The 12,110-nt window shown below is 48.2% G+C and overlaps 1 protein-coding gene across 2 annotated transcripts in view; it reads left to right on the top strand.

Annotated features, from left to right (window-relative positions):
* CAPN5 (calpain 5) overlaps nt 1-3,577 on the top strand; it is a 60,271-nt gene extending 56,694 nt beyond the window's left edge. For both annotated transcript variants that reach the window (XM_030466558.1, XM_030466548.1), the window contains 2 exons: nt 2,434-2,570; nt 2,889-3,577. In XM_030466558.1, the coding sequence (XP_030322418.1) occupies nt 2,434-2,570; nt 2,889-3,071 (320 nt within the window). In that variant the 3' untranslated portion in view covers nt 3,072-3,577. The remainder of the gene's footprint in view (nt 1-2,433; nt 2,571-2,888) is intronic.
* The last annotated feature ends 8,533 nt before the right edge of the window (nt 3,578-12,110 follow it).

Here is a 12,110-nt window from a genome sequence, read left to right as displayed (position 1 = left end):
TCATGAAAAGAGCCCCATGTTGACTCCTTCTGGAGTATTTGGAGCAAGAAACCCAGGGGTGGTGATGACTTCTGCTGGAAGATGGTTGTACTTGGGAATGGAACAGATCCCAGCCCTTCTCCTCCATCTCCTGAGCCAAGCCAATGTGCTGAATGTGGCAAGGCTTAGCCAGGCACTTTCAACTTTTATTTAAAGAATAAAAAACACTAAAACTTAAAAATGCATAGATTAAAAATCAAATGAATTTTTTTATGCAATCATTACTATCAGGGCTACGTATCATGAAGGCCCTGAAGTGTTGAGCAAGGTCATCCATTAGGGCAAGGAGTATCTCAATTTACTTATTTAGCACATGCCTCAAAGAGAATTCTCCTGTCCTGTCCTGTGTTTGGGGAGGGACTTTTATGGTGGGTAGGTTTTTTTTTCTGTTCCAAATCACTGAGTGTATCTATAGTAATGAAGGGAAATCTGTAGCCAAAAGTCTCAGAACTGTTCACAGAAACAAGGAGATTTATCTTTTCCTCATACTTGGGTACATGCAGGTTCTGAAGCCATAAAACTTCTTTTTCTTTGCAGAAACAGACCACTGGGAATGGCTTTTTCCAGCTGTTTCCAGTGCACTTGCATCTCACATTTCCCAGCAGCCCAAGCCTTTCACACTACTTGGAAATAGTGATTTACAGATGAGAATTTGGCTCCAACTGATGGAATATGAGGATTTAGTGGGACATCCCAAAAGACCAGGCTAGTTTGGAGAAAGAGCTGTGAAATCCAGCAGCTGTGTCTCAGCAGGGGAGTCAGATCCTCCCAAGCAGAAAGATAGCAAGGAAGTGGTCTGGCAATCAAAGATGTGGTTCTTAAATCCCTGAGCCTCAGAAGTGGGTGCTTTGTTCCTCTGCATTTCCACATTTCCCTTGGACAAGAAAACTCATCCACCTGGGCTGTGTTTCCATCACAGCCCTTAAAGCTCATAGGGAGGAAATGCATTCTGGCAGTTAAATTTCCCTAGGAATAGCTCATTCTCTATTGAAATTCCCCAAATGAGCACTTGTTTCAAGAGGGGAAAATGCTTGCTGATGGATTCTTTTCCTGGAAGCTCAAGTGCTGTCCAGCTATGGGCTGATAGGCTCTGAATTTGGTAGATTTAGTCTCCATCTTTGTAGCCTCCTTGGTCCCTATGAGTGTTTGCAAGAATTTGCCTTTTCCACTTTCTCTTCCACTTCCCACTCATTTCCCCTGGTTGCCTCTCAGTTCCTCATCTTTCTTTTCTCCATGTCTCTCACTACCACCAATGATTCCACAGGAAATACTCTTAAAAACCATCTTCAAAGAACCTCTTTAGAAGTCCTTAAATGACATTTCCATCCTAATGCTCCCCATCCTGTTACTGGTTCCTCACCAAACCTTCCCAGAGCCCAAGTTGACTTCATTTCTTCATCTCATAAACTAGCACATCTTGGTTCTTAATTCTGACCTAGTTTTGTACCATCTCTTACCCCAGCATTAATCTTTACACTGCAGCCCCTGCAGCATCTGAGTCTCATTCAGTCTAGAAGGAATTCAAGATGTGCCACTGATTTGAACATGGGGGTAAAAAACACAGTCCTAGAACCACAAAACCATAGAATCTCAGAGTTCTTTTGATTGGAGAAGACTTTTAAGATCATGAAGTCCAACCATGAACCCAGCACTGCCTAGGCCACTACTAAACCATGTCCCTCAGCACCACATCTCCAAAGACTTTGAAATCCCTCCAGGGATGGTGATTCCATCACTACCCTGGGGAACCTCTTTGGTGAAAGAATTTTTCCTGATATCCAGTCTCCTGTGGCACAACTTGAGGCCATTCTCTCTTGTACTACCACTTGTTTCTAGAGAGGAGAGACCAACACTCAGTCCCTCCTGAGGCAGGTAGTTATTGCCTTTAAGTTAAAACCAAGGTCATCCTGGTTGGGAAATACATGAGCTGCAGTGGCAGCAAGTTGGGTTTTGGAGCTTGAAGGTTCTTGCCATTCCTCTTGGTGTTTCCTTGCATGGAACAAGCTCTGTGGGGCTCGTTTTCCACAGCTTTATTTCAGTTTTCCTTCAGCAGAGCAAATACTGAAAGTGAAAGATGAGCAGGTTGGTGTCTTCCATGATCCCAAGGATCAGGAGGATTGGAAGTGATGGAGAAGGGTCTATGTAGAATATGTGGCCAAGGAAGAGGTGTAGCAGTCTATCAGCACCTGCTGCTCAGGGACAATGTCATCTAACAGAAGTGAACCTGAGCCATCTACTGAGCTTCATGATCATCATGATGATGAACTCTTTGGTAGAGATCTGTCTCCTTAGGGAGGGCTGAAGGAAAAGCACTGCATGAGACCCACAGAAAAGGGCTCTGAAAACTTACAGGAGGTACACAAAGTGAAAAAAAAACAACTTCTCTCTCCCCAGGAGCTGACCCTTATGTGATCATAAAGTGTGAAGGGCAGAAGGTTCGCTCTGCAGTGCAGAAGAACACAGTGTCCCCAGAATTTGACACAAAAGGGCTCTTCTACCGCAAGAAGCCAGGACAACCCATCATTGTTCAGGTACCCAGGGGGCAGGCAGTGTGCCAAGAGATGGAGACCCTCTTTTGCTTGGACCCTCCCTCCCTGTTTTCTCCTCCCACTGTCCCCATTATATCTGTTCCCCAAGGCTGATGGACTCAACCACTCACCACCAGGACTGAGCTGTGGCCACCAATGTCCTTCCCTTCTCAGTTACTGAGTGAACCCCCCCACACACACCTCAACCACCTCTGTAGCTCCAGCCCCACTAACCCCTTCTCCTACCCTATGCATGAAGGTTGGCTGCATCCCTCAATGTTATGTCTTCATGTCCCTTTTTTTTTTTTTTTTTTTCCCCAGATCTGGAACCACAGCTTAATAAGTGATGAGTTTTTGGGCCAAGTGGTGCTGCAGGGGGATCCCAGCGACCGTCAGTCAGTGCACACACTGCACCTCCAGGACAAGGGGAACAGAAGATCAAATGATCTCCCTGGAACCATTGCTGTGAGGCTGCTCAGCAGCAACACCCTCACCAACATCTAAGAGTACTCAAGGACTCTTCTCCTGGTGCCACCTATGTGTATAATAGACACCCACACATCCCTACATATATATATACATCCCCACACAGAGCCTACCTACCATCTGCAGATCATATATGGACTATGCATGAATTCCACTCAAAAGGAGCCAATCTTGTGTTTTCCAACGTTCCAAAATGGTGCCTTTTTTGGGGGGGAACCTCAACAATCCTTCTGCTGGCATCCCCTGCAACCTCCATCATTGCCACCACGGGCCCCGTGGGATCGCTGTGGGCACCCTGTGTGTCCTGACAGCCAGAGCAGGATGATGCCCTGGTGCTCTTTGTTTACACGGGCTGGCACAGATGTGCCACCACGCACACGTGTGGCCACCGTGGTCTCATCAGCTGCTTCAACCCACGTTCAATGTGTCTGCTTGGTTCTGGAGTAGCATCCGTGGAGTCATCTCCTGTGAAACTGCCATTTAATTGCTTCTCTGGGGAGGCACCTCAGGAAAGGAGAAGTGGGGAAAAATCAACTGGGACCACTTGGGTGTTTTCTGGGAATGGGTTTGCATGGTGCAACTTGGAAGAAGAGTGCACCAGGTACACCAGATCTACAGGGACAACAAGGCTCCATCGTTTTGAGGACAAGCTGTCTTCTCCTGGGTCTTATTGAGCCCCATTTAGCTTTGAAGGACACATGGTGGGACTCTCTGGAGTCGAGTTTTGGGATCAGTCTGGACTCAGCTCCTGTGTGTGCCTCTCGAACTGCCATGGTGCCTGCTGCCTTCATGTCTTCATGCTATCTCCATCCCCAGGGCCCTGCCCAGTAGCTGGGGTGGGCTGTCTGCTGGGGTTGTTGGGTGTTTAGAGAAGAGGAGATCAGTTCCTCTGAAGGCCAAAGGGATGGAGAGCTTTGCTGACTTGGCTCCATCTTTACTGCTGCATAAAGTGCATCATTTCTCAGTGCCTCGCTTTTCTTTTCAAAAATAGTGGCATTTTAGCTTGTGCCAGAAGAGAGAAGAGGAGAATTGCTCCCAGTGCAGCCTGAAAATGGTGGAAATACTGAATTCATACCCGTGCTCAGCTCTTACCTTTAATTTCCAGTCTCCTGGCCTAGAGGATGAGTTGCAGGGTGCCAGAACCAGTCTCACAAGCACAACCCAAACTTATCCTCGAGGCCGTGTCTGGGGTCAGCCCTGCTCTGGTTTGATGTGGAGACTGAGTTTGTCTTCCTTATTCCACAGGGTGGCAGGATCCAGCTTCTTATAAACCATCCCAGATGAGCCACACAACAAAGCCTTGCCTGATCAGGGCAGGTTGCAGAGTGGTTTTCTTTTTCTTCTCCTTTAGGTCCATTTTTTTTTATTCATGTGCCTTTAAAAATGGTGCAGGTTAAGGGAATTTTCTGTCAGCTTCTCTAACAAGCAAATCTTTTGCAGTCCCCTGAATGCAAGTGGGAATGAATACAGATGATGTAATCTGGGTAAATTTTGGCCTGAGCAGAATCCTCTGCCTGCAAGGACAAGTGAACAAGAAAGCCTTCTTTTGCCATAGCAAGTAGGGTTTCTGTTTGCCCTACTAAATGCCCGTGTTTGTGCTGCAAGTCTATGTTTTTATTTATTTTTTTTTTTGCAAATCCCTAAAGGCCTGCTAAGTCTGTAATGTGCTGAGATGTTCCCCAAGGTCTCATTAGCTGCCAGCTCCATTCTTGGTGCATGGAGTCCAACTTCCCTGATTTTTGCAGGCTGCTGGTTCCCTTTCCTCATCTTCAGACTTTACCTACTGTGGTTATGTATTGGCTTTTGGGTGAAATCACTTATTTTCTTAGGTCTTGTTTTCCAGGGCTTAGGGGCAAGCAGTGGCCCACAGGATGCTCTTTCCATGTCCCAAGTATTCCTGGTTTGCACTGATTATAGCATCTTGCAAAACTGGCTCAGATGCTCCTAGTTTGCTAAAGGGACATGTTGACCCTAAGATCAAAGCAGATCCTTGAATTTAGGCAGACCAGTTCAGAGATATTTTGATTTTACCCTGGGACTCAGAGTTCATGGGACTCACCACTGAAAATAAACAGAAGTGACACTGTGGGGCCAGAAGGTTTAGATCCTAGAAGATGTCACAGACTCATAGAATGGTTTGGTTTTGGAAAGAACCTTAAAAATCATCTGATTCCAGCCCTGCTGCCATGGGCAGGAACACTTCTCACTAGATTTAGTTGCTCCAAACCCCATCCACCAACCTGGCCTTCAGCACTTCCAGGGATGGGGCAGCCACAGCTTCTCTGGGTCCTCCTGTTCAGAGTGGGATGTGAAAGGGACTGTCATGTCCAAAGATCCCTCACCTGGCAGGGAGGAAAACTATTTAGCTAAGGGAGAACATCCCAGGAAGATCAGAGAAGCCTGCACTAGCTGTGTTTTCTCAGGAAATCAGGCTACTGAGAACCTCAGCAAATGAGAGCCACTTGGCCAGGAGTGCCCTGACACTTGCCAACCTCTACCATGGTCCCCAAGGAACAGGACTGATGCTTGTTCAGGAGCAGCCATGCCCCAGAACCCATGGGCATCCTCCTTCCTTCCCACTGGAGAGAATCAAGCCATAATGAGAGGAAAGGCAGCTTTTTAGTAGCATCTTTTGAAAGAAAGAAAAATCCTCATACTGTATCAGGAGCAACAAAATGTCTCAATAATATTAATATTTGTTTTTTTTTTTTTTTTTAAGGTTAAAAGAGCAGCTTTCTTCCTCCTTCATTTCAAATGGAGTAACAAAAATCACCTGTTCTGTTTTTTTTCTGTGTGTGTTTTGTTTGTCAAGCAGATGGGGGGAGGGCAGTTCCTGAAATGCCATTCCAAATGTCGATGCCTTGTTCTCTTTGAATGATTTAAACAGAAATATTCAGGGCTTTGTCTTTTTTTTTATTATTACTATTATTATTATTACTACCTGAGGGGAGGGCAGGTGTGCTAAGCACTTTCCAGTCTCCTTCAGGTCATGCCTGATTTCTTTTCCATTTCTTTTGTTCATCATTTCAATGGTTGCAAGCAGCCAGGCATTACACTCTGTGAAAATCCTTTTCTTTCTGACATCTGCATGTTAAAACAGGCTAGGACTTGTCTTCATCTCCAAAGGCACTGATGTCTCATGCTGCACAAGATCAGGGGGTGGTCCAAAAAAGAAAGCCAACCTTGTACAGCTGTAAACCTCCTATAAATAAATTGTGTATATTTTATTCAGACTCTCAGCCTTGAAACTGCTGTGTCCTCCCAGGATGCTTTTGCTGGGCACAAGGTGGCTCTGCGGAGCCTTTTTTATTCACTTGATTCACCACACTCCATTCAAATTATTTTCTCTGTGGACTTTGAGACTCAGGCAAGGCAAACTCTGAAGTTTCAGGGGAGGTGACACTCAGGTCAGTGGGCAAAGCCATGGAGGGGGAAGGGAAACCCCCTCTGAATATAAAACCTTTGCATTTTATGCTTCACTGTCACAACAATGCAGGGAACTTGGGGTTTTTTTGAGCTTCATCTGATTTGGGAAAAGCTCTGCAGATCTCTTAAAAAATTAGTTCACTAAATTATGGTCAAAGCAAAGGGAGGATGTGGGTTTTGGGTGGTTTCCCTCAAAGAACAAGCATGCAATCACAGAATTGCAGGTTGGAAAGGACCTCAAGGATCATAATTTTTTTACAATGAAGGTGGTGAAACACTGGCACAGGCTGCCCAGAAAGGTGGTAGATGCTCCATCCCTGGAGACATTCCAGTTGAGGTGTGATAGGGCTCTGAGCAACCTGATCCAGTTGAAGATGTCACTGCTTATTGCAGGGGGGTGGCTTAAATGACTATTAAAGGTCCCTTCCAACCTGAACCATTCTATGGTTCTATGACCTGATCCAAAATTTCTTGGCAAAAGCACAGCCTAGACAAGATGTCCCATCACCTTGTCCAGCTGAATCTTAAAAGTGCCCAGTGTATGGGGAAAAGAAACCTGCAGATTGCATGTTGGAAGCATTTGAAAAGTAAAAAGTGTCCCTGCTCAGGGGATTCTTCAGCCTTGCTGCCCTAATAAATGGTCCCAAAGTGCTGGAACTGGGATCTTGCTCCTGTCTACACTTGCTCCCATCTCAGCTTCCAGCCATGGTAGCAAGGAGGAGCCTTGGTGGCCTTCTTCAGCCCACCCTTAGGAGCCTGGAGCAGTAAAAAAAAAGCCTTTTTATTCTGGAGTTAAAAAGCCTTTTTATTATCCTGGGATCACCTCCTGGTACAAAGCATGTCACCAAACCCTGGGTAGAGAAGGGAGCATCCTACTTCCTGTGCTTCCATTACTGAGACAACTTGCAAGGACCATTCTTTAAGGAAGAGTCTCACAAGAGTCTCAACCTCACAAACATCCTAATGCTCTCCTGGAGGATTTCCTGAGCAGTAGATATAGCTGAGCACCCATGGGGCTGTAATGCTTTCTGATGGGTTTATCAGAAACTCTCTGGTGTAGATCAGGGGGCTTCACTTTTGTGCAGTCTAAGAAAGTTTTATGCAAGCCTGGATGAGCTACAAATCCTCCACATCTCAGATTCTCTGGTACCAGGGCAGCAGGCTTGAAAGTGGAGGTTGCCCTCCAGCCCTTCCATTTGCCCACTAATGCTAAACAAACTAAACTGACATTTCAGGGTCTCCTTTTGACCTGTAAGAGGTGGGAACAGACATCCTACCATGCAGATGGAATATTTCTACATGGCACTGGGTCTCCTGCAGCCTCCCACCCTAACAGTAATGTACATACTCCCCATATGGATACGAGCCTTCTGCTGCTCAAAAGGACCAGGAATTATTAGCAAGAAGGGTTACAGAGGTGTCATGGATTTCAGCAAGAGGATAGACTCATTGCCTATCACCTCGAGTCCTGTGTCCAGTTCTGGGCCCCTCAGTTTAGGAAGGAGCTTGAGGTGCTGGAGCAGGTCCAAAGGAGGCAACTGGGCTGGTGAAGGGATCCAGCAGAGATCCTGTGAGGAGAGGCTGAGGGAGCTGGGGGTGTTGAGGCTGGAGAAGAGGAGGCTCAGGGGAGAGCTCATCACTCTCTGCAACTCCCTGAAAGGAGGTTGGAGCCAGGGGGGGGTTGGTCTCTTTTCCCAGGCAACTCTCAGCAAGACAAGAGGCCATGGTCTCAAGTTGTGCCAGGGGAGGTTTAGGTTTGAGATTAGAAAGAATTTCTTTCTGGAGAGGGTGATCAGGCATTGGAATGGGCTGCCCAGGGAAGGGGTGGATTCTCCATGTCTGGAGATATTTCCAAAGAGACTGGATGTGGCACTGAGTGCCATGGGCTGGGAACTGCAGCAGTAGTGGATCAAGGGTTGGACTTGATGATCTCTGAGGTCCCTTCCAACCCAGCCAATTCTATTATTCTATGATTCTATGATTCAGAGCTACTCAGGTGCTGCCACATCCTTGCCCATGTATTGGGCAAGTGGCCCATGTATTAAATACCCAGGGACTGGCCTGTGACCCTCAGACATTACTGAGCAGGAGTCATCCAAAGGCTCCTGGCATTCTTCCTGTGGATCCAGAGGAGCTCATCCACCCCTCTGTCTCTGCTGGAGCCTCCCTCACTGTCTTACCCCCACCCACCCATGGGACATGCTGGGTACAAGAAAAGGCTGCCCAAGGCCAGAGCCTCTCCAGATGTGGTCCCAAGAGAAGCTGTTCCCTGGCACAGCCACTCTCTGTCCTCACGTCCACACAAACCATCTTGGCACCCAAGATAATCAGAAATCATCTCTCTTAAAGTCAACTAAGACTATTTAGAGCTGGTTCCCACAAGAGGGCTGGGCAGCTGTGGGAGAGTTTTTAAGGGACAGCCATGATGTGGAAGGGGAAGTCATGATGTGACTTCTCCCATGTTTTGAGCAGAGTTCCTGGTGTGGCTTTGGAGGAAGGAGACTCCATCTTATTTGCTTCTTAATTCTGCAATATCATACAAAAAAAAAAAAAAAAAAAAAAAAAAAGACAAAAACCCCACAAAACAAACAAACAAACAAAAAAAAAATACCAGCCTGGTCCCCAGGAGGGAACTGAGGCCGTAGTTCCAAAGTAGAGGTTAGAATCACCTTGTGTGTTAATGGTGAAAAAAACCCCTAAAAACAAACAAAAAAAGGGGGCATGTTTTGTGGTGTTCTCTTGCTTTGTATGGGAGCAAGAAGCTGCAGAAATGTTTCACAGCACGATTAAAAGCCAACCCCACCTTTCTCAGCAGGAAGGAGAAAAGACACCAGCCCAGATTTGGGCAAGGAGTCACCAGGTCAGAGTTAAGCTTGTAATGCAAAACCTCAGCTCTGAGTTTCCTGCCCCTCAAGCATTTTTCCTCTCCCTATTTCCACATTTCCAATACAGGCTGGTGGGTTCCATCAATAGGACCTCAATAGGGTCCTTTGCACCACCCTCCCTGAGACCTCTCTGCATGGGGCAGAGGGACCCTCTCAGCCACCCCTTTGCCCAAGAAGCCTTTGGGTGCACAGAGGACTTGAAAATGACTCTGTAACTCCTAGCAGGGATCTTCAGGGGTCCCGTGGCTTGGAGCAGACCCCAAGGGATGCGGGAGGGCGTAACTTTAGGATGCAGGGATGCTCGGGGAGCGGTGTCTCCGGGATGGAGGTATCGCACTGCCACCCCCTCACACTTACACAAACACACACACACACACACACCACACACACACATACACACAACACACACACCCATCCCGGGGGCTGGCTGAATCCCGGCTCCTCCCCCGCTAAGAAGCTCAGCCACGGGCAGGGCAGGCTCTGCCCTCCCTCGGTGCCGGAGGCAGCGCGGCTCCGCGCCGGGCACCTGCACCCCCTCCCCGGTCCCGGTCCCGGTCCTGGTCCCGGTCATGCCCCGCTAAGGTGAGTGACCGACTGGTTCCAGAGGGATCCGGCTGGGGATGCTCCCGATGGGGGTGCGGTGGGATAGGATGGGATAGGATGGGATGGGATAGGATGGAGCCAGTGGGGGCTGCATGGCAACCAGCCCGGGACAAGCGTGGGAAAGGGGATGGGATCCGGGGATGGGATGAAGCCAGGACCTGCCAGGAATGTCCAGCGGCCCCCAGCCCGCTCGGCTCCTGCAGCAGGGATTAGTGGCTCGGTAATTTGTAGCTGCTGCTTAATTTAGCTGAGGTCACCTAGCAGTGAGCCCGGGAGGGGTGTCTGTGTGTGTCTCTGTCTGTGGTTTCCCTCTTGGAATGTGTTGTGAAGCCCCCCACGCCTTTACTCCACGGAGCTTGTGTATCCCGGGGTATGTCTGGAAGGGCTTCAGGAGAGGAGAGGCTGTTGGGAATGGAGTGGCAGGACGAGAGGGTAAGGTTTCAGATGGAAGGAGGGGGGATTTAGGTTAGCCATTAAGAAGGAATTCTTTGCTGTGAGGGTGGTGAGACACTGAAACAGCTGTGGCTGCAACCTCCCTGGTAGTGTCTCAGGTCAGGTTGGATTGGGGCTTGGAGCAACCTGATCCAGTGGGAAGTGTCCCTGCTCCTGGTAGAAGGTTTGGAACTGTATGATCTTTAAGGTCCCCTCCAATCCAAACCATTCTATGGTTCTGTGTCCCTGCTACTAGGACTCAGTGGCATTGGCCACCCAGCCCCTCAGTCCTGGGACCACCTTAACCTCTCCCAGCTCTGCTCCAGCTCCAGATGCAGGTGGTTAAATCACAAACTGATCCCAGGCAGCTGGTAGAGAGGTTCCCCTGGTAGCACAGATCATGTCCAGGCTGAGTTTTGGTGGTGTGGCCCCTTGTGTCACACCTGTGCTGGTAAGCAGCACCCAGGACCTTCCCAGGGTGTTTAAATTGTTAGGAACAATTCCCTGGGCAGGGACTGAGACACAGAAGTTTGCATTTTGCTGCCTGGTTTAGGTGCATGGGGTCTGCACTTCCAGGCTTTCCTGGCCCCAGTCATGATGTCCTAAGAAAGGTGGAACTGGCACCTCTTGTTGTCTCTGGAAAGATTGGGGTGTAAGGGGGAGACCCTGTCCTGTAGGCAACATGGAGGGAGAGTTTGAAAGGCAAGAGGTTGGTGGGTCTAAGATTTCATGGTTCCTTCTGCTAAATGCCCCCTGCAGAAGGAGCTGGCAGGAGGTGGGAGTGATCTTCTCACAAGTCCAGGTTTGTTATGTTTGTATGAGGGGGCTTCTCTTCATATTCCAGGCAAAAGGATGTCCAAGAACCAACCCCAGGGGGGTAACCTGTGCTTTGCTTCAGGATGTTGAGTGCTTGTGTTGCAAGATAACTCTCCCATCCTTCTTCTCTATTTGATGCTCTGGGTCCTATCCCTCTTCCCATGAGGGGAGGGACCACAGGGTCCCAATGATGAGGAGGAAAATTTGGGAGGGTTTTGCAGCTTTGGACTGAGTTTTGCCAAAGCTTCCAACAAAAACTGCATCCTTGTGAAAATCTCCCTTACCCTGTGCCCGAACTGTCCCAGGGACAGCAGAAGAGGGAGAAACAAGGGTTGGCTGACAGTCAAAATAATTTCCACCCATGGTTTTCCAGTCTCTGAGCTCTGCTGATTTTGATGCATTTGCCTGAACCCTGTTTCAGGTTCAAGTTGTGCTGATGGGGCGAGACTGGAGCCACTTCATGTACTCCCAGTATCTCCCCACTGACACCAGCAAGGGATGAACCCCTTTCCCAAGGGGGAAAGTCATTCCACAGTTCATTTCTAACTCGTTTCTCTCCTTCAGAGCAGCCAATTCATCTCACCCACTCTTAAGTTTCCATGGACCAGGGCTGCTGTACAGTCTTATGCTTGCTAACTTGTGACTTCGCAATCCTTGGGTTGCCATGGAAAGGATTTTGCTGTGATTAATGAAGGCATTGTCAGCTTGGAGGGTTTTGGCTTGGGGTTTTGTTGGTTGTTTGTTTTTTGGGTTTGGTTGTGGTTTTTTTTTTAATATCTTTAATTTCAAAGCCTTTCCTGGAGCTACAGAGAACAGCTCCCAAACCCAGCAGAAAGGGGCTGACCAAAAAGGTGGCTTCAGGAACTCTCAGTCCCAGGCATGGTTTTGGGTTTCT

Source organism: Calypte anna, chromosome 1, assembly GCF_003957555.1.
Source record: "Calypte anna isolate BGI_N300 chromosome 1, bCalAnn1_v1.p, whole genome shotgun sequence".
In the NCBI taxonomy this organism is placed as follows: Eukaryota; Metazoa; Chordata; class Aves; order Apodiformes; family Trochilidae; genus Calypte; species Calypte anna.
This window is presented reverse-complemented; position numbering and strand designations above follow the sequence as displayed.